This window comes from Sturnira hondurensis, unplaced genomic scaffold, assembly GCF_014824575.4.
Source record: "Sturnira hondurensis isolate 20B ecotype Veracruz unplaced genomic scaffold, ASM1482457v3 Scaffold0001509, whole genome shotgun sequence".
In the NCBI taxonomy this organism is placed as follows: Eukaryota; Metazoa; Chordata; class Mammalia; order Chiroptera; family Phyllostomidae; genus Sturnira; species Sturnira hondurensis.
In genome coordinates, this window is record NW_028074140.1 from 2,962,563 (window position 1) to 2,989,448 (window position 26,886).

At 43.4% G+C, this 26,886-nt stretch overlaps 1 protein-coding gene, 1 long non-coding RNA gene and 1 pseudogene across 3 annotated transcripts in view; 1 reads left to right on the plus strand and 2 right to left on the minus strand.

Moving 5' to 3' along the window:
* Window positions 1–6,805, plus strand: part of LOC118975013 (uncharacterized) — a 49,165-nt gene extending 42,360 nt beyond the window's left edge. Inside the window, exon 3 of the long non-coding RNA XR_005063994.1 lies at window positions 6,683–6,805. This is a non-coding gene — a long non-coding RNA (uncharacterized LOC118975013). The remainder of the gene's footprint in view (window positions 1–6,682) is intronic.
* GRAMD2B (GRAM domain containing 2B) overlaps window positions 1–14,061 on the minus strand; it is a 120,863-nt gene extending 106,802 nt beyond the window's left edge. For both annotated transcript variants that reach the window (XM_037028614.1, XM_037028605.1), the window contains exons 1-2: window positions 13,733–14,061; window positions 11,719–11,874 (exon numbers count right to left, since the gene is read on the minus strand). In XM_037028614.1, coding sequence (XP_036884509.1) covers window positions 11,719–11,843 — 125 coding nt within the window. In that variant the 5' untranslated portion in view covers window positions 11,844–11,874; window positions 13,733–14,061. The remainder of the gene's footprint in view (window positions 1–11,718; window positions 11,875–13,732) is intronic.
* Window positions 13,860–18,569, minus strand: LOC118975308 (lysine--tRNA ligase-like; annotated as a pseudogene).
* Between the last annotated feature and the right edge of the window lie 8,317 nt (window positions 18,570–26,886).

The following is a 26,886-nucleotide window of genomic DNA, read 5'->3' on the forward strand; positions in this document are numbered from 1 at the left end:
CAACTAAGGCAAACAATAAAACACTGGGGACTCCAGGGCCCTCGCTGCCGCTGGCCAGTTGGGTAACCATGGGATCCTGACCCTGCTGAGCTCTGGGGCTGCCAAGCCTAGCTCCCAGGATTAGGATTAGGATGAACTTGTATGGCAGAATGTGTTGTGGAAATGTGCGAATAGGCTCTATACTGGGGTGAGCAAAAACAGGCTAATGATAATAAGTAATACAATAATCAATAAATAATAATACAAGAATAAACTCTGTGTTGTATGTGGTCACAGCTGTAAACCCACTTTTGTCCACCCCTATATTATTGCTGCTGTTATTTAGAACCCATGTAAGCTGGAAGTTGAGACAATGAATTTTTTATGTGTTGTTTTTCTATCCCTTAATATTCATGCTGAAGGAAGACGCCAGAGTCTCTCCCCCCATGTTACTAGCAGCAGGGGAGGGTTTGGCCTGAGTAGCCGTGCTCTCTCCTCTTCTCCCCTGTGATCAGTCAGTGACACTGGAGAATGGCTCGCTGAAGTGAGCTGCCCGGATTCTGGTTGTGGGAGAGAGCAAAGTTTCCTGGAAAATCAAACCTTTAGCCTTGGCCTCTTTAGCACTTTGCTCTAACCAGCTGATAACCAGCTAGGGACAGGTTTGTGCTGCTCTGTGAGCGGTGGACTCTAAGCTCGCTTTTGAAACTAGACAAAGTGTTATTTAGTGAGATTTTACTGGTGGCTAATAGGGTGACCAACTTTTCCCAGCGTGTCTGGGGTTTTCCTTGTTTTACAATGAATGCTCTGTACCCTAGGGACCCCTTTAGTCCTGAGGAAAATGTGTCATGTCCCCAGTGCTGTCTTGCCACGGTTCTGATGGTGTGCCACACCTAGCTCCTCCCCTTGGCCTTCCTTGATGGTGCAATGTCTGTGTTTCTCTTTCTCCCTCACTCCCATGCTGTGATTGCAATGATGTTGGAAAGACATTAAGTAAGTTGTAATAAAGCGTTAGATTAAACAAACTCTTGACTGTCCCTAACAGCAATAACCCACAAGGCAGTTTCTGCTCCGTGTGAAACATTCTAATCAGCACAGATATTAATAACTGATGAAATAAAATGTTACTGTCTCCCAGGAAGGGCTGGATTTTAACTGGGGGCAGTGCTTAACTTAGAACAGAATGTTTGTGAAGGAGGAAATTCCAGTGTCAGCAGCCGGTCTTTGAATGTGTTTTTTTTGAACAGAGAAGCTTTCTTAGCACTCACTGGATCGTTACATTTTGTTAGCCAGGCTCCATGCTGGCTGCCCTAGCAGTGATACCAAACAGTTTTAAGAAACTGTCCTTGCTCCAATAATATGACTAGGAAGAGACAATACACACATTTGAAAAGTTAGTTAACAATAAAAGAGGGAGGTAGGCAGTAAATCAGGCTAGTATTTCTCAAGTCTCTGTATACTTAGTGTCTTTTGAGTCTATGTAGCATTTCCGCTAGATAATTCCTTTTTTAAGTTTTTTCTTTATCTTTGTTATTGACACTATTATAGATGTCCCCATTCCTCACCGCTTTGTCCACTTCCACCCAGCTCCCACCCCCTAGATGACTACATAATGAAAGCTCATTTAATCCTCGCCTGAAGCACATTTTTCCAGATGATACAGCGATATCTGTAAAAGGTTGAACAAGTTGGCCACAATTAAGTGGTCATAAGAATGTGGTCGTGTCCTGGCTGGTGTGGCTCAGTAGATTGAGTGCCGGCCTGTGAACCAAAGGGTTGCAGATTTGATTCCCAGTCAGGGCACATGCCTGGGTTGCAGGCCAGGTCCCCAGTAGGGGGTGCACAAGAGGCAAGCACACAATGAAGTTTCTTTCCTTCTCTTTTTCACTCCTCTCTCTTCTCCCCCCAAATAAAGAAATAAGTAAATAAATAAGTAAGTAAATAAATAAATAAATAAAATCTTTAAAAAAAAGCACGTGGTCATGCCAGAATTCATTCATTCATTCAATATATGTTAACAGCATTTACCTTCAACAGGAGGCAAGATTACTTGGGATTGGAATGGTTTAAGAAAGCCTAATGGAAAAGGTGGAATCTGAGTTGAGCTGTAAAGAATGGGAGCCTTAGGAGAGGCGGAAAGGGAAGGGAGTAGGGCTCGTGCGCAAATAAATAGGCATGGGCCCGGTGTGTGCGTGAGTGGAGAGGCTGTGGTGAGGTAGGGGAAGAGCTTTGCTCACTTACATGGAGGTTGAAGTATGAAGGACCCTGAATGCCAGTGGGTAGTGCAAGCTCTATCATGTAGATTATGGGAACAAAAAGATTAGTTTGGTGGCCACATAGATGAAACTTTGGAAGCCGAAGGAGATGGGTTGACTCATTACTGCAATCATCTATTGATACGGTTATTTCCTATAGGCAGCTGCTACCAGTCTATGAGAAGCAGTTCTGAAGTAGCTGAAAGAGTATTGGCTCAACTCTTGTGTAAGATATTACTTCCTTATCATAAAAAAAACTATGTTAGAGATGAGATTGCTGAGAGTCTAGAGCAGAGGTCACAAACTCACACGTTTCCAGAGCCAGAAAGATGAGTAAAGCCACGACGTGGGGAGAGAGACGGCAGAGAGCAGGAGCAAACAGCAGTGCTCAGGCCCTCCCTGGTGGCGTTCCAAGTTTAAACTCAGTTGCTGGTGGGACGGGCGACCTCGGGCGGTCCACAGGCAGGAGTCAGCTGGGGCTTGTCCCCTGAATTTCACTTCTTGATGGGAGTTGCCTATGTGAAATCTTTCAAGATCTGCTAATAGTTGTGTTTGGACTTTACATTCAGACAGGAGTAAGATTCTGATGGCACATGAGCACTGGACGCAGATGTGAGTTCTGCCTGGCTGCTTTATTTTTAAGACGAATGGCAGTTGACCGCTGTGCAGCAATTCATGTCAGCAGGCACAGAGCTGCTGCGGTTTGACGCCCTCAACCGTTTAGACATGAACTCTGCTCAAGACATTCCTGGCCTTTGCCACAGCTTTCACTGTTATGTGTGAAAAGGAGAACAGAGCCCAGGAGATCAAAGATAAACAACTGGAGTAGGACATTTATGTAAATATAGCTATAACAGGAGCATATTCATAGCCAAAAAGAATAATTTATGATGACAACTTAAATACCACGAAAATAAAGGTAGTGAAGATGTTTTATATCCTTCCATGGAAACAGAGATTAAAAACCATAAAAAGACAAAACCTGACAACTAGCAGGCAGTTTTATGTATGACCACCAACGATGGGAATAGCTCATTTTTCTGATGCTGTCCAATAAGTGACGATGTTACATCTCTATAAATAGAGAGTGTAAAAGAGAGCCTGACATAGAAGAGAGAATAATGAATTTGCCCTCCCACACTTGGTAAGTTTAGTTAATACCTCTGGAGTTTGCCCCTTTTCTACCAAATGAAGAGATCCGAGGCTAGATTTGCCCTGCTGACATGTTCTATTTGGCCATTACCATGTATTAGGAGTAGAAAATTTTAAACACACTTCATATAAAACGCGGTCATCTGGCCTTGCCTGGAAAATCAGATCTGGCAAGAAAGAGTAGGACTGACAAGAGCTCCCTGGCATTTAGGAGTGCTCCCCGGTGACATGGCTGAACCCTGTGGTGGCCTCGGTCTGCGGTCTTCCTCGTTGCTCACTCTGCCTGACATGCTCCACTTGTTCTCATTACCTGCGTTTGAGTTCGAACCCCCCCCCCCCCCACCGGCCTAGGTGATGTCAAAAGGCGTCTCTAGCTCTGACTTTCTTTCCTTAAACCCCACTTGTTAAAGTTTTACTGTATAATTTTTTTTCTTCAGTGAAACAAGGTCCATGGATAATTCCAAGAATTTAATCTTGTGCAATGACGATAATCTTAGGTTATTATATCTGACCATTCTGAAGTCCGCAAATAAGAAACTAATGTACCCACTGATGCTAGCTAGCCCAGAGGGGGGGGGGGAGTCCTGCCTGTAGATTTCCCTCTGCCTGCTGCAGGTGTGGGGCTTGGATGTCAAGGCACAAACCTGAACTGACAACACCAATAAGAAGAGTTTCAAATCTGAGATTTCCAGAGGCATGGAATATAAATGTCCATGTATAAATACACAAAATTTCCTCTATGGTTAGGTGACATTATAGATACTTGTGCGTTAAGATTTGTCTGCTGGATTTTGCTGTGTTCAGGCTAATATTAATGAAATTAGTTTATATACTCAGCCCATACTGCTGCCATTTGGGCAAAGAAGCGTGGGGTCCGGCAAAGTTAGCTGGAGATTCAGACTTTATCATGGAATAGCCGTAGGTGGAAAAGCAGTGTTTGGGTGAATATTCCCATGTTCCTGGAGTGGGCTGTGTGATGTTGTGGTTTAGAGAATGGGCTTGGGGGCAGCTTGCCTGGACTGGACGGGCAGCTTCATCATTTCCTTGCTCTGTTACTTTAGAAAGTTACTTAACCTTTCCCAGCCTCTGTAGAAATAGTAATGATCCTAGTATCTTCCCCAACAGGCCACTGTGAGGACTTGATGTAAAGTCTGGGCGTGAAGTGTGCACATAGTAAGTGTTCAGAAGATACTATGGTAGAGGAGGAGGAGGATTATGATTTGAACTGGTTCTATTTTCGCTAATGTTGAATGAAGTCCTATTATGAGCTAATTGGAAGCTGTGATTTCCTTCCTAAGTGTGACATTAGCTGTGTGTCTGCATGGAGCTTGTGGAAGATCTAATCTCATGGGGAGAGCGAGTGTAACAATTTGGGCCTGTGGAATGCCAACGTTGGCGTTAATGCCCCCAGCAAGCGGCCTGAGCTGTTCCAATCTAACTGATGGACTAGATCCCATCCAAAGTCCCTCTGGCCACAGAGTCCTTTACTCTGTGCCTTCCAGTAACTATTGGAGAGGAGATTAATTCCTGCCCTAAAGGTGTGTGTCCTTCTCTGAGAGGAGGCAGAGAGACCACTGTGTTTCCCAGGACAGAAAACTGTTGTTACTATCTGCAGCAGTGGGTACCTGTAGAAGGAGTTGTGCCTCCAGAAAGATTAGAAAGTTGATACTGCAGTTTTAGTAAATGTGGCAATATCAGACTTATGGCAATCTTTCCTTTTGTGCATTCGGTCTTTGTCATGCAGGGGAAAGGAGTATGAAGACCCAGGTTCCTTCCCAGCCTTGCTACTCACCTGCACAAGTCTTTTCACTGTGCTCAGTTGTGTGCGATTGAATGTGTAAAATGAGTTGAGCTAGCTGATTTTAAACACTATGTGAGTGTACATTTTCTACCTATTGATGTATTTATTATTTAAACAGTGCTGGTAAACTGGTTTTCCAGGGTGGAGGAGCTCTGATCTGTACTATTTGGCAATTTCTGGAGTGAAAATTCTTCCCCCATGACTGGCTGCAAGCTACCAACATGATGCTGTTGGACAGAACTTTGGAGAGACATGAAGATACGGAGCTCTTTTGAGCCAATGTATGCTAACTCGCTCACATCACTGTGAACATTTAAACACCCAACTTCAGTGTTTGATAACACGTAAGAGTTTGGCCCTAGAGTTATCAGACTTAAATAACTGTGTTCTTTGACGTAAATAGCATTATATTCTGAAAAATGGCATTGCAGTTATTGTATAATTTGCCTTTGTTTGGTTTTGTACAACTCTGCAATTCTTTGCACAGGAATATTTATTAATATCATACAATTTTAATGTCCCCATAAGGGATTTTCTTTGTATTTTTTATTGCGGTAAAATATACACAGTTCAGTTAGCATTAATTGCCTTTCTTTGTGTTTTAAAGTACATTTTATTTATTATGCTGTTATAGTTTTCCCCTCCCCCCCCTTTATCTCCCTCCACCCAGAACACCCCTTCTCTCCAGCATTTCCTCCTCACTTAGTTCATGTCCATGTCTTGTGTGTATAAGTTCTTTGGTTTCTCCATTTCCTATACTATTCTTAATCTCCCCCTGTCTATTTAGTGCCTACCACTTACGCTTCTTATTCCCTGTACCTTTTTTCCCCTCTCCCTCCCCATTGATAACCCTCCATGTGATCTCCATTTCTGTGATGCTGTTCCTGTTCTAGTTGTTTGCTTAGGGGTTTTGTTTCTTTTTTTAGGTTTAGTTGTTGATAGTTGTGAGTTTGTTGTCATTTTACTTTTCACAGTTTTGATCTTTTTTTCTTAAATAAATCTCTTTAAATAAGGGCTTGGTAATGATGAACTCCTTTAGCTTTAACTTATCTGGGAAGCACTTTATCTGCCCTTCCATTCTAAACGAAAGCTTTGCTGGATAGAGCAGTCTTGGATGTAGGTCCTTGCCTTTCATGACTTGGAATACTTCTTTCTAGCCCCTTCTTGTCTGTAAGGTCTCTTTTGAGAAATCAGTTGGTAGCCATAAGGTTTTTTAACATACAATTTTTTGTTTATGAAACAAAATGCACAAAATATAAAGAAGAACATTACAATATCATCTGTGATTCTCAGCCCCCAGCAATAATCAATCACAATGTACATTTTAGCACCAGCAAAATTATGTTTTACCCTCAAGAGCAGACAAGTAGTTTGGTAATCCTGGAAATACACCCAACATCTACAACATGGATTTTTATTATTTTCAAGGTGCTTATCATTCAAAGTGAGGAGCCGAGAGTAACAAAAAGACCAGTGTTCCTGTTCTCTCTCTCCCTAGGGCAGCTCCAGGAGCCAGAGTAGTTGACAGAAATGCAGAAAAGACATATTTGGACAAATCCATGAAACAGGTCTGAGAAAGATTTGCTTGGGAGCAAACATAACACTGGCCAAGATGTTTTCAAGATTAGTCTAGGAACTAGGTGGTAGGTGATGGGATCTTAAAACAGGAACTCTGGGAAGCATCTGGTAAGGACACTTGGTGTTACAGGTCTATCATCTGAACGCAGAGGGTTTGGGTGGCTACTGACGGTCACTCGAATAATAAGAGGCAGAGCCAGGGCTGCCCTCCCGGCCTGGTGACCTGGCCCCCGTTCACACCAGGCTGCTCTGCAGAATTCCTCCTCCCGTAACCCGTGGGAGAATGGAAACTCGCCCGGGACTCCCAGCAGCAGGCTGCCTGTGTCTCATGCTGTCTTCCTACAGGACAGGAGGAAGGGACACAGTCACACCACCTACCACCGTTCGCTTTCCATTGGTGCTGAAGTAACAAAAAACTAGGTTTTTACTCTTATCTTTCTTAGGCCGTCTCGTGAAATAGGATATGTAACAATTTCTCCAGTTCTCTCAATTTTGGGGACCCCCCATATCCTGCTATCAGATTCCAGGGTCAGGACATATTTCCCTGAAAAACACAAACTCTGTGTTTGAATTCTTACAATGCCACTCGATGGCTTTAGTTTTCTAATCTGTAAAATGGGAAAAGTAATAGTATGTGCCTAATAGGTTAATTGGGAAAGTAAATTAGTTAACATTTGTAAAAACTTTGACTATTACCTGGCACATAATAAGCCCTCGGGAGGTGTTACCATCATTGTTACCAACATGTATAATAAAATCACACGGCCTTATTTTAAGTAACTGTTTTTTGAAGCTGTTAAAAGATATATAACACAAAATCTACCAGTTTAAGGTGTATAATATAGTGGTTTTTAGTACATTTCTACGGTGTTGCCCAGACACCATCATCTATCTAATTTTAAAACATTTTCTCTTTGTTTTCACATTATTTCCCTTTCATTTATTTTTTCGGGGGAGGGGGGCAAGAACATTTTTTTAAACGATTTTGTTTATTTATTTTTTAGAGAGAAGGGAAGGGAGAGAGAAAGTGAGAGAGAGAAACATTAATGTGTGGTTGCTTCTTGCATGCTCCCCACTGGGGACTCGGCCTGTAACCTGGGCATGTGCCCTGACTGGGAATCAAACAGGTGACCCTTTGGTTCACAGGCTGTTGCTCAATCCACTGAGCCACGCCAACCAGGGCAGTAGGAACATTTAAGTTCTCTCTTAGCAAATTGTTTTTATTTCATTTTTCAATTGCAGTTTACATTCAGTATTATTTTGTAAACTATTATTACGGCATAGTGATCAGATAATCATATACTTTACCAAGTTGTTGCCACAATATTTTCAGTATCCCCCTGGTGCCATACATAGTTATTACAATATTATTGACTATATTTCCTACGCTGTATTTTACATTCTTGGGACTATTTTGTGACTACCAATTTGTAGTTAATTCTGGAGCATTTTCATTGCTCTTTTATACCCACTAGGGATTGCTCTTCATCTCCCCTACGTCTTCCTTTTTCTGCCCTAGGCCACCATGAGTCTACTAATGTGCCTTTTGTCACAGAGAAAGTACCTATTCTGGACATATCCCTAAGTGGAATTATACTGTATGGGCTCCTCTGTGACTGGCTTCTTTCCCTTGGCTCACCGTCCAGTTTTATCCAGGCTGTAGCCTGTGTCAGTTCTCCACCCATTTCATGGTCAAATGACCTTTCATTGTATGGATAGGTCACATTTTATTTATCTCTTCTTCAGTGGATGGATATTTGGATTGTTTCCATTTTTAGATATTATGGATGATGCTGCTATGGAAATTTGTGTGCATGTTTTCTGTGGACATAGATTTTCAATAATTTTGGTTACATGCCTGGGAATAAAATTGCTCTCTTTAACTCTTTTAGGAATTGCCAAATTATTTTCCAAAGGTACCACAACATTTGGTCATCCATCAGCAATGGATGAAAGTTCCAATTTCTCCATATGCTTGCCAACACTTTTTTTTTTTTGATTAGAGTGATTTTAGTGGATGGGGTGGTATCTCATTATGCATTTAATTTGAATTTTTCTAATACTGATGATGTTGAGCATCTTTGGTTATTGACCGTTTATATATCTTTTGGAGAAAATGCTATTCAAATCCCTTGCCCATTTTTAAACTGGGTTATTTGTCTTTGCATTATTGAGTTGTGTCCTTGATATATTTTGAATGCAATCCCTATCAGATACATGATTTCCAAATATTTCCTCCCATTCTATGGGTTGTCTCTTGACTTTTTTGAACTTTATTTTTATTGTTTACACCACTACAGTTGTCCCCATTTTTCTCCCTTTGCCTACCTCCATCCAGCCCTCCCCCTCATTTCCCTCAGGCTATCATCATGCTGCTCTCTGTGTCTATGGGTTATGCATATGTGTTTTTTGGCTGGTCTCTTCACTTTCTTTCATCTAGTCCCAACTCACCCCTCCTCTCTTTACTTTGCCGATTGTGTCTTTTGAAGCACAAAAGTTTTTAATTTTGATAAAAGTCCAATTTACCAATCTTCTTTTGTATCACATGTGCTTACGGTGTTGTGCCTAAGAAATAATTGCCCAAAATCAAAGGTTGTAATGATTTATTTACTCCTATGCATTCAAGAATTTTATAGTTTTAGCACTTATATAAGTGTAAGATCTTTGACTCACTCGGAGTCAGTTTTTGTGTGTGTTGTGAGGTAGGGGTCCAACGTCATTCTTTCGCATGTGGTCCTGGCACTCTGCTCTTTTGCCAGTTTTCTGGGTGCTATTGTTGGAAAGCCTATTGGTTTCCCACAGAATTGTCTTGTCCTCTTTGTTAAAAATGAATTGCCCATAAATGTTAGGGTTTATTTCTGGCTATGTAATTATTTTAAACCATATAATAAGAAACTTATTCACAATTGATGAATTTGACCATCCCTGTTCCCTTTAAAGACATGTATTTTTAAAAATATGTGTCTACCTAAGTCCAGGGCCAAAATTTTTGGTATTTCCCCTGTATTCTTCTTGATAACCCTGAAATTATATCTTTCTTGGTGGTTGCGTATTTCATCTGTTTGTAACCATGATCAAAACAAGGAGGACACAAGGGTGATTCTCTCGAAATCTTCAGGCACCCAGAAAGGCACGAACTATCACCCCTTAGACACAGGTAAAGAGAAAGAGTCAGGCACTAGTACATCCCTGTGCAACTGTGGACTCCGTTTAGCAGGCATCCTGCCATTCTTTTCAAACAGTGAGGAGCAGTGAGTCTAGGCTGAATTCAGGAGAGGAGACTGAGCTGGTGCTGTTTGTGAGAGTTTGGTCTTAGGAATTTAGCTCATAGGATCTTTTAAGATGTGACTCAGGTCAAAAGCATGCAATTTATGGAAGAAAAAAATGCACACATCCAACAACCGAATGAAAAATATTCTCCGCTGGTTAAAACAATGTAGAAAATGACCCTACCGGGTAGCAAATCGGACGAGTTTTTTAAAGGTCGTGCTTGTGTGCAATACTGGGAATGATTTCATGAAGGAGGTATCCTCATTTTGCAGAAGAAAAGGCTGAGAGGCACGTGAATTTATCCCATGTTTCACAGCTTGTGAGTGAGAAGACTGAGAGGCTGAAACACAGATATTGCCCCCTCCTCCACAGCCACAGTGAGCATTTAGCCCAGACAGGTCAGATGCTATTTTGAGATTTCTGGTAAACCAGAGATTCGACATCTGCCCTATGCACCCGTGTGAACTCTCTGGAGTAGGGTGGGGCTTGGTGATCGGGCCGGGCCCTTAGAGACTCGGTTCCAGTGTTTCTTACCGGGTTTTTAGGGAGGGAGATAAAAAGTGGAAGGGAACTTTATTTAATCCTCTTAACAACACTAGGAAATAGGCCTATTTCTCATCATTTTGGAGGTGAGAAAAGCCAAACTCAGGAGAAATGGTCTTTTTTCCTAGTGCACACATTCAGTTAAATGGCAGCTCTGAGAGCTGGCATTCAAAGGCAGGTCTTTAGAAGCCAAAGCCCTGTGTCTTCCTGCTGTTCTACACAGTCTCTTTCTAAAAGCCACCAAGCACATACCTAGCTAGTCTCCTCAGCCCATTGACATTTTATCTTATGTTTTCTGTTCCCGTCATGCCTCACGTCCAGGGTTTGCCTTCCCTGTGTCCATGCATGTATGCACGGGGACACCTTCGTGTGTCTTTCTGGAGGCTTTCTCTTTATAGCCCCTGGTCTGGGCTGAGCCAAATCCCCATAAAATTTTCTTTCCTCTGAAGATAGGATTCTTTGAGGGATATTTAAGCAATTGTAGTTGGAACTGTACAGGAACTTTTTAAAAAGTTAACTATCTACATGTACTTGGTACTCTGCTAGTTGCTGTATACAAAATTTAAACTGGGAAACAGAGCAAAAGCTAAAAAACCAAAAGCCTAACCCATCACGTCTATTTACAAGGAAGTCAAAGAAATTTAACCTAAAACCAAACCTATCTTTCTAGATTAAAAGGAACTTAAAACCAGAACTTACAGAGTCAACATGGCAAGTGTGTGTGACAATCCCGTTCTCCCTGAACTGGGCAATACGGAGGTCTCCGGAACAAATGGAGTCCTAGATTACAATTACGCATTTGCCAGCTTTGCGAGTGTTGCTCACTGTCTCCCTCTGCTTGAGTTCTCTTTCTTCAGCTTGCCTAACGTGAAAAACCTCAAACTCTGCCAGTTCTTCTATGCAATACACCTATCAACAAAATGCACTGTGTCAGGTTCCAACTACGTTACAGCATGTGGGACCACTCTTGTGTTTGCTCAAGCCCTTAATGATAAACAAGAAAAACGCCCGCAGTGGGCAACCAGAGACCTCTTCCATGTAGAGACTTTCTGTTTGTGAGACACCAAAAAGACCTTTCATAGAGCAAAGAGGCAGCACTCTATTCTCAATTGTTTTTTTCCAGGTCTGAGACCTGTCACTCACGTTTTCAGCTCTGCATCCATTTTTGCTTTCTTCCCCTGGCACATGGTCTTCCAGGCCATGAATTGTGCTTGGAGTATCTGTTGGGTGCTGCTCTTTTCTGGCAGGGCCTGCTGTCTCCTCCACATCTTCTAGAGGCCAGCAGCTCTTCCAGACACTCTGGGGAGGACCAGGAAGCAGCGCTAAGTTGACTCATGATCTGGCCAATGACAGCCCTTTCATCCAGTGGCATGCTTCTCTTCTGAAGATCTCTCTCTCTGAGTCTGCTCAGAGGGACTGGATCAACCACACCTGAAACCCACATTTGTGGGCCAGCAAATGACCACAGGCACATTCTCTGTGTCGCCTGAGGTAGTGTCTGCTCACCTGGAGAGCTTTACCTTATCCTGATGACCCTGGTGTGGGGTCACTTTTACTGATCCCTTACTTATGATGACCTATGTCTTCCTGACACTTTTCCTCACTTTAGAAGGCAGTCAGTATCTGCTGCCTCAAGGGCTCCACCCTAGTTTTCCCTAAATGCTCTTCAGTTTACTTCTTTAAATTAATGATTATACATTATTTTAATTTAAACATACCTAACACAACCACTTTGATATTCATTGTCAAGGGATATTATCAACATTTGATCATCCATATCTCATCTGTGCTTTCTATACTCAGAATGTGCTTTTTTTTATATGTGTAATATAATGTAGACATCATGGTTCTTTCCTCACTGTGGGGGCTCAATAAATATTTACTGATGATAAACTGGTGAATTCACAGGGAAGTTGATCTTTTTTATTCTTCCTTTTGAATTGCTGTTCTACCATGTCATTCTCCCCACACAGACACTAAAATTGTTCATTAATTAGAGGAATAATAAAAGTACATTACAGTTTTTTTACTCTATATCAAGGAAAAATTTAATGGCTGAACTCAAATGATTAAATGTTTTCAAGTATTAATTTGACTAATTTTAATCAAAGACCATTGCAAAACAAAATGTGTGTGAGGAGATGATTAACTCGCAAGGAAATACCAGGATGGAGGTTTACAAACGAGAAGGATGAGTACCATTTGCTTGAGGACAAGACTAGGTAATAGAACATGAGATTTCCATGCATGAGATGATTAGGAATGCAAATAACTTTTATTCTCTAGCTTCCCTTTCCTACTCTTCCCATCAAAGTTTGCTCTCCTATTCTGTGTTAGATCGAAGGCATCGATGCCCTCAATTAATTTAATGGCCTCTATGTATCCAACCCCTTTGCCTGATAACTATAGCCTCTGCCCACTCTAACAGGGGTTGGAGTACAATGTGGCAAAAGTAATATGGCGGTTTTGAGTCTAAACCTCAAAAAGCCTTGAATATTTCTGCTTCCTCTCTGGCTTCTCTGTCTTATCCTGACAACATGCCTGAATTGGGGGCATGTGACATGTGAGACCACGCGGAGCAGAGCTGAGTCATTTTGTTGATCACAGACCACTCAGCCCCAGCCGAACTGCCATCTGTCCACAGACACCTGACTAATAATTGTCTAGGTCAGGAGAACTACCTGCCAACCTGTAGACTTGTGAAAGATAATAAACGATTGTTTTTAAACTCCTATGTTTTGAGGTGGTTTGTTACGCAGCAAAAAACGAACTGCTTCAGATTCTATATTCATATTACTAATAGGGTACGAAGATAATAGCCCCTCCCAGGGGAAATTACATTTGTCAACTGTTTGAGCTAAATGACTGGAACTTTGCGAGTGTCTTTGGTTTCAGTAAGTAGTCAGGGAAACTTAGGGAGTACAGCGAACTCTTCCTGGGATAATAGCCTAATGTGTTTAAGAGGGCTGTTATCACAAGGAATAAGGAAGATTAGCAGTAGGGTAGGGTAGATGACATGAACTAGAGATCTCAAAATCATATTTGGTAGACCTGCAAGCCATTGCCACCACACCCCTCATGCCCTCCTTCCAGTGCCCCCTCAGTCTTCCCCATCCCCTTCTCAGCCTCCCCACACAACGCTTACGGGGGTAACCACTGCTCACTCTTCTCGGGTCTGCTACACAGGTCCTTCTTCTTACTCCTCTATGGACTGCACTCCAGGCCTTTGCATCCGAGGGATAGCTCACGTTCGGTGGAAGACAGAGCTGGCTTTGGATCCTGCCTCACACCCAATGTGTCAGGAGCCTCCGACGTGCTAAAGCTTTGATGTCTGCGAACTCCAGTTTTCTCCTCTGCAAAACGGTGATGAGGCGAGGCCCTCAGTAAAACTCTGCTCTTTCTCTCCAGTCTAACCTCACAGTTGAGGAAAGAAATTAGGAAAAATCAGAAGCTATTGCTTTTAAGAAGGTTAGCCTGACATTCTTTTGATCGTTGGTAAAAATACTTTCAGCTGGTTTAAACACTTGAGTTATGGGTCACAGCTCCAGTAAATATTAACCCTCGTTTTACTACCCTTATTATTAACAGCCAGAAAAATGAAAGTGCAGAGATTTTGCATGACTGTGGACAGATCCAAAGTCACACATGTGATTGGAGACAAAGTCATAAATTTGGTAACAGTTTAATGATCTGATTGGTGCCTAATTTCTTTTTCAAAAAGGTTTTATTTATTTATTTTTAGACAGAGGGGAAGGGAAGGAGAAAGAGAGGGAGAGAAACAAACATGAGTGTGTGGTTGCCTCTCATGTGCCCTCCATTGGGGACCTGGCCTGCAACCCAGGCATGTGCCCCGACTGGGAATCTAACTGGCGACCCCTTGGTTCACAGACCAGCACTCCATCCACTGAGCTACACCAGCCAGCGCCTGTGCCTAATTTTTTAATAACCTACTTCCCACGCCATACTGTGAAGATGTAACATAGTCATTAGTTAGACAACTCTTCATGAACCGCACACATGGTACTGCTTCAGGCAAACGAAGAAACTCAAGGCCTTCTATCTCATCAACCGGAAAGGCCCCTGGGGACACCTCGAAAACTCAGCTGGTATCCCCTGTACAATCAGCTGCCAAGATGGTCTTTCAAATAAATTTAGACCCTGTTACTTTTCTCCTGCAAATCTTCCAATGATTTCTCATTTCATGAAGAATGAAATCTAAGTTGTGATCTATGGCCCTGACCAAGCCTTTCTTCCCAACCTGGTTTGGTGGACGCTTCCCTGTGCTGGCTTTCTTCCTGAGCCGCAACATGCCAGGCCTGCTCCTACCCCCAGCTCTCGGCATTTGCACCACCCTCTGCCTAGATAGCTGGACCGCCAGTTCTTCTGGTCAACATTTACTCTCAGCTCAAACGTCACCTCGTCAGGGATGCCTTTCCTGATCACCCCGCCGGAAACAGTTCCGCTGTGTGTGGAAGCTACCACTTTAGTGGTAGTTTTTATTTTCTTGCTCTTTCTTCTTCTCTCTTTCCTCCTCCTTTGTTGGAGATAGTTTATTTGGTAACAAGGAGTAAAATAGGAATTCTTGATACGTTTTCTCTCTTCTGGTGACTGGACTGTAATAATCAAATGGAGAGCAACATACAAGAATTTCCTTGCAGTCCTTGGTCTTTTGCAGAAATGCAACGATGCCTGAATTATGTGCCTTGCGATTCTTCTTTTCCAGACAGAAGTGCCAGCTGTTGCTCTTTCAAATGTATCAGCAACTGCTCCATTTTCCTTTTTGTTTTTGGTTTCATGGCAGGAAACAGAAGCACTTCCTTGATTTTATTGGAGTCTGTGAGCAACACGGTGACTCAGTCGATGCCCGTGCCCCTTCCCACTGTGGGGGGCAGCTCATAGTTCAGATGGTGCAGTTTTTGTCTGTAAACGTGGCCTCATCATTGCCAGCAGCCTTGGCCTTGGCCTGTTCTTCGAAAAGCTGCCGCTGCCTCATGGGATCATTCAGTTTGCTGTAGGCATTGCGTATTTCCTTCTTCCTGACAAAAAACTCACTGGGCTCAGGCGGACCCTCTGTAGAGCGGTGCCATTTGGCCAAAGGACTCACTGTCTGTGGGTGATCACAGACAAATGTAGGCTTGATGCCACTTCCATGCATGGCTGTGGTCCCCGGTGGAGCGGATTCAACAGCTTTTGCCACACAGATATCAAGAATTTTGCAAGTTCAATTTAGAAGAAGTTAGTGTCCGGCAGCTGTACCCCCAAGCTCTACTACATGCTGATTTTCCAGAAGGATGGGGTGAATCAGCCTCATAGGCTTGGCCCTTGGGGCCATCTAGATGGTAAGTAACTGCCTGTAATGCGTTCACCATCCGTGAAATCACCTACCTTGTGATTTCCATGAGACTGTGATGGTCTGCGTAGGCCAGGTAGACCTTACAGGTGGTGAACTCAGGACTGTGAATCAAATCAATTTCTTCATTTTGGAACTAGTGTTCAATTGCATAGACCTTGTCAATGCCACCAGCCAGCAGCATCCTACGGAAGAGTGCCGGGGCAGTTCTCATATACGCTCAGGTCCGGCGCTCGGTGGCGGTGAGAAAAGGCTCGGGCACAGCTCCCTGGGATGACATTCATCACAGAGTTTCAGTCTCTAGGATTCCCAACTCACCCAAGAAACTTCTTCTAATTGTGATGACCTTAGAGCACATGATAAATCTCTGCCTCGCCAGATCACCCGGGATCAAGTCCAAGTATCTGACGATACCGTGTTTCCTTGTTTTTGAGGCCAGAGTGAAGATGGTGTAACATATGCAGGCAAGGAGACAGTAGTGCGACCTCACAGGAATGAGGCTCAGCTCATCCTTCTTGGTTTTTCCAGGATTCCCTGAACCTCAGTTATGTTCCCCTGATGCAGTTTGTTATTGGTATGAATAAATTCTTCTTCTGATTTATAATTTCTGGGATTGGCCATGACTTACGACTTGACCCCCTCTCCTTGAAGGTCACAGAAGGTGAGCTCTCCGCCAGAAGCTCTTTTGGCATGGATCCTCCCCGCCACTTCTAAGGTGACGTGCCTCAGGTGGTACCCAGGCTGCAGCGGACTATATTCCTGGATGAGCCAGGTGAGCGAGATGTCTACATGGAGGTTGCGTGGGTGCTGGACTTCCGAACTGAACTGTAGTTGGTGGGCTGCTTGGTAGCAGATCTCCTGGCGTTGGTTTGGGCCTAGGCCCTCCTCCTCGGCACCCACAGGGTTGTCAGTGGTGAGTTGTGGCAGCAGCATTGGCCTGGCTTAGTTGTTTTGCTCTGAGCTCCTGCTGCTTGGCGTCCTTCTCTGCTGCTTTCTTATCAGTTTTCAGGCGTCTTTTCAGCTCCTTCTTGCTCAGTGTCTGCTTCACCAGTGCCCATGTTTGCCTCAGGCCCTGCGTGCACCAGCCATCTCTCCCAAGGGCCTGATCTGAAAGGCTACCGATTTATTTTTAAAAAGAGTGGTCCATCTGTCATTGTTTTGTTAATTTGTTTCCTTTTCTCTCCCCCCCCCCATATGTTTCTCTGAACTAGAATGCAAGTGCATGAAAGCTTGTGTTGGTGTTGTTCGTTTTGCTCACCCCTGTATTTCCGTGCTAGTTTGTAACACTGCATTGCTATGTATAGTTACTCAATACATGTTTGTAAGGTTGATAGAATAAATGTGTTATTTGGCTTGCTCAGCTTTACAGCAATTTCTGTTCAATGCACAGTTAAAAAGAAAAAGTAATTCAATGCTTGTAAGGTTGCATACAAAACATTGCAAACACATGCCCTTTTCGGAAAAATTCTGAAGTAAGATTATCATCCACACAGTGTTTTCTAATGTGAAAAAATATGAGCGAGAAGAAAGGATAATATTGTTAAAGAAGATGTCAAATACTTTTGCTCTGAAGCAGTGGGAATTCTGAAAAGAATAAACCGATGATTCTGGTATGCTTTTGAATTTGTGGTTTTGGGGTGAGGACAGTGACTGAACCTCCAAATATGTTAAATATGACTTCCTGTCGCTTCGTCCTCTCTTATCTGATCATTCATTGCTGCGGAGGCTCTACTTCCAGTGGATTTTCTTCTTTCAAACCTTTGCAGCCAGAAAGGAAGAGGCTCAGGGAGTCGGGTGCGGAAGCGGTGCCCGGGCTCCCTCAGAACCAGCCTGTCTGTCAAAACAAAATCGATCAAGGAGACACTGCTGAAGTTGTAGGAGTGGCATATTTATTTTGGTGCGATGTAATTCTTTTCTAAAAGTCTGGGTAGATGTGGAGAGAACGAGAGGAAATGCGTATACTGTATACTGAAGGGAAAATGCCACGCGGAACAGATAGTTCGGTCTTTGATCACCTGGCACCACCTAGTGGTTGACGAGTCCTGTGTTAGAGACCATTTAACGCTCACACTTGGCCTGGTTAGCCTGGGAAGCACTCGGGGGGCCTTGTACAAACACCCTGGTTCTATCGGTTTTACGTGGGGCTTGGTGTCGGAGCTTTAAAAAACAAGTCTCCAGGTGACTCTGCTGTAGCTGATTGTTTTAAAGTTTAGAGCTCTGTCTTCGGAACTTAGCCTTTGTGGAAAGTATTTATACAGGACATTCTACACTTAAAATCAAAGTGAATTTTGACTAACGCTACTTTGAAACTCTCTGAGGATTTTGTGACATTCAAATGAAAACAGGATGGGAAGGTGTGTCGGGGGGAGATGGGGGGTGGGGGTGCCCCCAAATCGGTGTTGCGAATCATTGCTCTAATCAGTCAATATCCAACAAAAATGGCAGATGCTATTTGTAATCTGTCTAATTTCAAGGGTCCTCTTCAGTTGCCCATCTTCTATCCTGCTGACTTGAGTAATTAAAACATTTAAACTTCTCATTTTGAAGACTTACAAAAGTCATTTCAGGCTTACAAAATAGTTGCAAACATACCAGGAATTGTCGTGTATCTTTCATCCCGTTTATCCAAGTGGTCAAACCTCATGTGACCACTAACATTGACATGGTACTATTGCCTGATACAGACTTTGTCTGAATTTCCTAATTGTCCCACTAACGCTCTTTTCCTGGTCTGCAGCCCAACCCAGAATCTCGTCTTGTAGTCAGTTATCCTGCCTTCCTAGTCTCCAGTCTGTGACCTCCCTTAGCCGCTCTTTGTTTTTCAATGAACTTGATTTGTCTCCTTTGAAAAGTATTGCGTAGTTATTTTTAGAATGTCCTTCCATTTGGGTTTCCTGGTGTTTCTCCTCGATTAAACCCACGTTCTATATTTTTCAGTGAGAAGTGATGTCTGTGTTCTTCTCACTGCATCGGACGAAGAAACAGGTTCCGATCTATCCCATTTCTGATGACTCTAATTTTGGTCACTGGAGATTATGGAAAGCTACTCTGATTGCCTTTTAAAAATATAACCCTGCATCCGGTGGCTCTTGAGGAGATGTTTCTGGTTGTCTTGCAGTGAGTTTGTCAGGAAGAACACTCTGGCCACAGGTAAGCCTAACTGAGATGACTCTTAGTCTGAAAGGAGAACGTCCGTAGTCCATGGAGACCCAGGGTCTGCACGACCACCCCAGGGGTGCCTGGCCCTGCCAAGGAGGCCTTTTATATAAGACTCCCTGAGGCTTCCCAAGGAAACGGATCTTCAACTACGACGCCAGCCTTGGAGCAGCAGGCATAGCTGACACATCGATTCACGTGGCCTTGGCTGCCCTTGATTTCCACAGTGACTGCTTTGGAAGCTGTGCAGACCCCCACTCACTCTAAGTTGACACTGTATCCCTTTAGGTCAGGGGTGTCAAACTCATTATCACCTGGGGTGGGGGCACATCAGCCTTGCGGTTGCCTTCAAAGGCCCAAATGTAATTTTAGGACTGTATAAATGTAACTACTCGTTAGCTAGGGGCAAGGAGCTCAATACTGCAGCCAGGTAGGAACTAGGTGCGGGGCTGGATAACACAAGGTGGAGGGTGGGATCCGGCCCACGGGCCTTGTGTTTGCCACCTGTGCTCTAGGTGCTTCATCTAATACCTTTTTGGTGCCACAGATGCTGTAAGGGACTTTCTAGACCGTGCAGTATGCCCAGCATGGAAGCAGAGGTGAGGTTAATAGCCTTGGGGGATACACCCCTCCCCTACTTCAGGAACGGCCTCAGTGGGAAGGGGCATGAGTGTTAGGCTCAGGATTCTCTCCCGCAGGCAGAGGTGTGGTTGAAGCAAAGAGGGGTGGCAGGGAGAGTTTGAATGAGGACGCTGGCACTCTGGTGGTAACTTGGAGGTTAGCTTGGTGTGGGAAGCAGTGGGGGCGGAGACAGATATCAGGAGGCAGTTACAGTTGTCCCAGTTCGAAATAAATCAGGCCCAAATCAGGCAGAAAAGTGCTGTAGACATTTAAAATCGGAGGCTTGATAGGAAGACCCCAGCTCTAACAGCCAGCGTTCCTGACTGAAGTAGGTTGTGTCATAAAGAATTGTGTTCTGGGTGTCTGTTGCGGTTACCTCTCGCCGAGGTCTAACAGACCTCCCTCAAATGTAGGGCCTTAAATCAGCAATCTGTTTGTAAAGCTGGGCTACGCTCTGCCAGGCAGTTCTTCTGCTGCGCTTACCTGCAGAACCCTCCGGATATTCATGTAGTTTTTGTCTTCCAGGGGTGTGTTGGTCATTGTATTAGCCAGGGTTCTGCAGAGAACCGGAACCTAAAATGATATACCTATACCTACACCCCTCTCTCTATCTCTATAACCAATCATAGGAGTTGGGTCATGCAGTTACGGAGCCTGAAAGCCTCACAAACTGCTGTTTGCCGGCTGGAGAACCAGGAAAACCAGGGGTACAATTCAGTCCAAGTGTGAAGGCTGAGAACCAGGGTCTTTGATGCCCAAGGGCAGTGGAAGATGGACATCCTAGCTTAGAAAGAGAGAGAGAATTTTTTTCCCTTATTCACCTTTTTGTCCCAATGGATTGCGTGGTGCCTGCCCATACCGATGCCCTCGGATCTGTCCACTCAGTCTACCGAATCAAATGCTCATCTCTTCTGGAAATGCCCTCACAGACACACCCGAAATAATGTTTTACCAGCTATCAGCATCTGTAGGTCAAGTTGACACATAATAACAACTCAGTCAGGAACTCCTGCAAAGAGAGCTTGCCTTTGCTCGATGAACCGCCCTCCCCTGAAAGGCTAGAGCAGGCTTTTGCCCACAGAGGCAGCAGGTCCAGGAGCGTGAGGACCAAGTGGGAAGGGCTTTTGAAGCCCGAATTGGTCACACATCCCTCACTTCCCCTCATCCTGTTGGTCACAGCCGTCATGGGGTAACTCGCATGGCCGGGAACTAGACTCAGTCTGTCGATGAACGTGTTAAAGACTCCTGCCAGTACTGTTCTGGGACAATGTGGGGTTCGATTGCCCGCCCCAAGAAACATGGCTCCCAATGCAAGAGTTTGGTGAAAAAAAAAAGAGGGATTGTTTATTTAGAGGTTGTACAGATTTAGAATAAATGGCGGATTTCTGCTGGTAAATCCCCCTCCCTTTAAAACCACCCCAAAACACATAGTCCTGCCACACTTTGCCAAACCAGTCCAGTTTCAGTATACGCCATGCAAAGGTACCATCTTTCAGGAAAGCAGGAGTCTGCATCTCAGCATTCCCAGTCCCAGTTCAGCTCTGAGCATCTCTCACGAGTCTGGGCAGCTAGGCGGGTGGTTAGGCAGGTCCCTGGCAGGTCCCCGGCAGCTCCATCAGCTCTGCCACCATCCAGTCAGACATCCTTTCTCTCGCTCCAGACCTCGTGGCTCTCTCTCCTCTCTTTCAGCCAGCCCTAACTTAAACGCTTAGCCTGGAACTTCCTGCATGACCTCATATCGGCCCCTCCTATGATGTGTTAGTGGCTGCCATTTTTGCCATTTCCCCAATATCTTTTACCTTCTTTGGACTGCCATCTTTAGTCAGGGCAAAAGTTCCCAGCAGTGCACAGGCGTCTGGGGTAGCCATCTGCCCCCTGCCTCTCAAGCAGTATGAGCCCCACCCCCTGCAGCAGCCCCCTTCCCTTCCCTTCAGGAAGGCAAGGCTATTAACTTGCCATTGTTATGCAATGTGCCCTAAAGGCTGTATGACTCTACAAAGATCGTGGGGTTATGCTCTCTACCCCATCACAGAAGAAGCTGAAATAATTGATGATCACTTTTAATTTATAATAGTATGTTTTAGTGAAATGAACTTTGGGTGTCCTCTTATATCTGGGTTTGGTTTTAAAACTAGAATTCAGACTACCCATGTTCTGCCAGATCACTCCTCTCTTACTAATACCCTGGTAAATATTCCAACACCTCTATTCTTATTCCTGATAAATGTTTTAAGCCAGGATCCTTGAAATCATGATAGGTTTATGAACCTTTTGTGACTAGAAGGATCTAAGAGAAAGCTTAGATTCTCAGGATAAATATTTTCAAATTCACTGGAATCAATAAAGTATCTTTTAAAAACTATAGTACTTCACATAAGTTTTTTAAAAACGAATTAGTGAAAGTACTTTGTGAACTTGAGTTATTTTTTAAGGAAGGAAAAAAGAAAATTTTTATTTTCATAATATGGAATCAGCCAATATGTCTGGGACTATTTTGATAATTGCACTAACAAAAATCTTTATAAAAAATAAAATAATTTATGTTTTAAGTGCGGGTAGTTTTCTCAAGCACTGGTAAAAGTTTTCAGTATCTTAAATGTCAGAATCAGCTGGTAACAATAGTTTTGATTGTTATACACTTTCATAAATGGTGGTTCACGGTTATGGAAATATTGCAAACTTAGAGAGAGAACTTTTGATAACCTGTATCTTAAAAAGGTAGAAAGAGACTTCAAATGCCTTTTTAATGTGAGAATTGTTTGGTAAAGACTGTGTGGCAAGACCCGCTTCCTAACACAGGTGCTGCCTTCAGACCAATTGCCTCCTGAAGGCAGTACTTCAAAGGCAGAAAAAAAGATTTTGCTCAAGAAAGCAAAGGCAATCTAAATCAAAACCTTTTCAGAAGGCCAGATTTTTTCTTTTTTAAAAAATTGCTTTATTGTTGTTCAATTACAGCTGTCTGCATTTTTCCCCCACCACTTCCCCCCAACCCCAGATTTTATTTTCTTTTGAGCCAAGATGCCTGACTTGGTTCTTGGCATTTCTTTCCAAGACTGTTTTTCTGGCTTATCTCACAGAGCTCTCTTTACTATTCCATTTCTTTCCTCAAAGAGCTGCTTCTTCCCCCATTGACTTCAGGCTATTTCAGTAGGTCAGCTTATTCACTGTTCCCTCTTTGGACTAAAGCCTTTACAGCCTGACACTGGGATCCCTATGTCTCAGCCCACTTTCCTCAGAACACTTGTTTGTCTAGATGCTTCTGAAACAAAGCAAAACAAAACAAAAGACAATTTTATATAACAACGACCATGAACAAACTGGTGCCATGTGTGAAAGCAAAGACGAATCTCACCATATAATTGGGAGCAAAAGAAACCAGGCACAGAAGAGCATGCGCTGCACACTGCATTGATGTAAGATTGGGAAACAGGCAGCGCTAACCTACAGTTAGACTGGGTTGGGTAGGGGTTACGTGGTGGGCAGGCCGCAGCCTGAGCATAAATGGGCTCTCAGGGTGCTGTTTATTATGGGGGTATTGGGGATGCTGGCAGGCTTGGTTCGTGACCACTCTGTGAGCTGTGCACCTATGATTGGTGCACTTTTTCTTTGTTACAGTCCTTTAAAAAGTGGGACAGAAGGGAGAAATGGTTCTCTTTGAGTTTCAAGGGCAGTGTGAGGTTTGGTATCTCCAGGGGTTTGTTGAGAAAAGAATTTTTAAGTTGGCAAACTTTTTTTTTTCGGAACTACTTTATTGCAGTGTTGATTTTGATTTTATTGGGTTTCAGTCTCCATATAAACCGCACGTAGGAGGTCAAACATCCAATAAGTCAGTGGCAATCAGAAACAGAAGGGGAACAATACAAAACAAAGCACAACACGACACATTTGTTATTGCAGTGCTGGGGGACTGTGTTTTATTGAAAAAAGAATCATCATGTTCTAGGAAACCAAGAAACCCTAAGAGGAAACTGAAAAATACACACTGTTATCACTGAAACCAATGTTGTCTAGGCACCTTCTACCCACCCCCCTCTATTTTTTTTTTGTTTGTGTGTGTCCTGGAAACACCTTCAAGACTATGTCATTTGATATTTCTTGTTCGATTCTGTTCAGCAGAAAGTTGTGTATACTGTCTTGGAAGGAGAAGGGAAACGGAAGTGGACTGGTAAAATTAATTAAATATTTCACATTTGCCGAAATTCACATTTAAATGTTAGTTATATGTTGTTGGCGAACTTTTATTGTTTTCTGTACACAACTTTTAGTGTTTTCTGAAGCAGTGCTGACTACCCCCATGTGGGGGCCTCCCCGAGGGGGTCTGTAGACCATAACAGAAGGCCGGACATAATGCCCGAGTTCACTGTCCCCTCCCACCAGCAGAAAGAGTTGGAATAATATTAATGACACTGCCCTGAAGACTCTATCCCCTGCATATCTGGGGTGTTCCCTTCAAGCTGGAAATTAGGGGAAAATAGATTAGGAATTTCAATGGCTGCTGATGAAGCAGGGGCATACCTGTGATGGTGGAAGTACAGTTCTTCCTGAGACCCAGAATTTAGGCTGAACCGAAAGCCTTATTCCATCTCATTGTAAATCTAGTCCACAGATTGAGGGATTGAATTCATCTCAACAAACATTTACTGAGTGGCAATTACTGTATAAAACATTAGGGATAAAGCTAGAATCGTGGGAGCAATAAACATAGACATAAAAATTATAACAATGTAAGTGCCATTGTATAGAAATATAGAAGTGGCTTCACACGGAGAGAAGAAAAGTAACTAACTCTTCTGGTGGCATGGAAGGCCGCAGAGGAGGGCCTTAACATAGGGGTGGGGACTTGCCAGGTTGGCAGGGTGAGGAAGGGCATTATAGGCAGTCAGGAAAGCACAGAGGCTGGACTTTCCGGAGTGAGCAGGAAATGGTGAGAAGTATGGTAAGTTGTGGGCCCAGGGGGATGAGGGTGGGGTATGGGAATGGTGCAGGAAACCCAGGATAGAGCCAGGTTTTGGGTGGGTTTGGGAAGGAGTTTGGATTTTACTTGGAGAATAGTAGGGGGGTATACCCCTGGCTGGTGTAGCTCAGTGGATTGAGCATGGGCCTGCAAACCAGAGGATCACGGTTTGATTCCCAGTCAGGGTACATGCCTGGGTCGCAGGCCAGTTCCCAGCAGGGGACCCAAGAGAGGCAACCGTACATTGATATTCTCTCCCTCTCTCCTTCCCTTCCCCTCTAAATATAAATAAATAAAATCTTTAAAAAAAAGAATAGTAGAAGGATGTAAAAAGGGGAGTGGCATGGCCCTCCCTGTGTTTTAGGAAGGTGAGTCAGGCATGATGTGGATTGTAGGTCATGAGGGGAAGGCGGGCCAGCAGGCCAGTTAGGAATTGTTGGAATGATCAACACTCTGAGCTAACCTAAGGAAGCAACTTCCCAGAAGACCGAATTCATCCTGGATTTAAATAAGTTATTGCATCAGATAATGGAATGCTGTAAAATCATGAAAGCAATAATATTGATAATATTGATCTTTTTTAAATGTTATATATAGGCAGGTATCCAGAAGATATCGTTGAATAAAAGTTTTACAAAAAAACATGAGCAATCATGTTATCTTATCTATCAACCATCTATCTATCTATTTCTTTATCCCTATGTCTACACAGAAAAAAATGCTGAGAGAATATACAGCACACTAAATGGTAACAATAATATTTGCTTGCTAGCAGGCTTTTGGATAATTTGTAGAAAACAACTCAGATGCCCAGTTCGGAATATAGAACCTGGGAGCTTGGAAAAATGTCCCCCCCCCATATTTTGACCCTTATGAAAACCTTGTGGTCAGTCTGGCATTTCAAGACGAGAGGGGTGTATGCAGAACAGAGAGGAACATCGAGAAGGGTCAAAAGATAGCAAAGAGAAATAGAAAGTACAAATAGGAGAACAGAATGTAGCAATGGGATTATTGACCTGAGAAGAAAGGGGGGAAGACTTTATTTAAAGAGCGTGTGAAAGTTGATCCCTGGACACTTTTCAGCTTCTTGCTGTCAAAGTCTAAGGATATCAGTCTCCAAGGGGTTGGCGCTTTGGCCTCCGGAGGACCTTTCCTGCTGTGATTTCCTGTCTCGTCCGGTTCCACTGTGCAATAGACGAAGGGAATTCACAGTCTTATGTTAGCTCTCGTGTTATTTTAAGTATTCCTTCCTGAGTTTTTCACAACATGCAATTGGCCACAGGTGCAAGATTGAGTTGATGATTTCGGATAAAACAATTTACATGCGATTGTGTCGTGCCAAGTTGATTTTACTAATTCAGAATAAAACGTCACAGAAGGTCTGGGGTTTGAAGAGGTACCCAAGGAAAGGCGGAAGAGTTTAGGATTGAAAGAGAAGAAAAGGAGAAGAATCAGTGAGATTAGTTTGTAGCAGAATAAATGTACTTATGATGAAAGGTCATTTTGCCATGTGTTATTTCACTGTTACACAAGGAAGGGATGTTTGGAGCAAAGGGAACCAATGGAAAGCCGACGGACAGAATCCATCTCGTGTTTGTATTATGTGCTCATGAAGAATTGCCTCTTAAAAATGCTCATCCTCTAGTCCTGGGTCGATCAAAGTTCACCCCCTTTCATTCTTTAGATCTCAGGCATTGGCTGTGTGCTTTACATATTGATTCCCACCACTCATTCTTTAAAAAAAGATTTTATTTATTCATTTCTAGAGAGAGTGGAAGGGAGAAAGGAAAAGAGGTAGAGAAACATTAACGTGTGAGAGAAACATCTATGGGTTGCCTCTTGGCCAGAAACCCAGGCATGTGCCCTGACTGGGAATTGAACCAGGGACCCTTTGATTTACAGGCCAGTGCTCAATCCACTGAGCCACACCACTCAGGGCTCTACCACTCAACCTTTTACCAGTACTTCTCTCTGGTCATTTAACTTCTCTCTGTTTCTGTTCCTTCATTTTTAAAGGATTAGGATTAGACTAGATTGTCAAAAACTGTGTTTAAAAATCATGGTCCCTCTGAAGCAGATAATCTTAGAGCTCTTCTGGTGGAAGCCAGGTGGAAAAGTTCCATCTGGCTCTTCTTACTCTGCCAATGCTTTTGGAAGGGGCTCCTCAGAGCCAGATATGAGAACCACTGGACCTGACTCTGCGCTCCCCACACGCAGGAGAAATGACTGT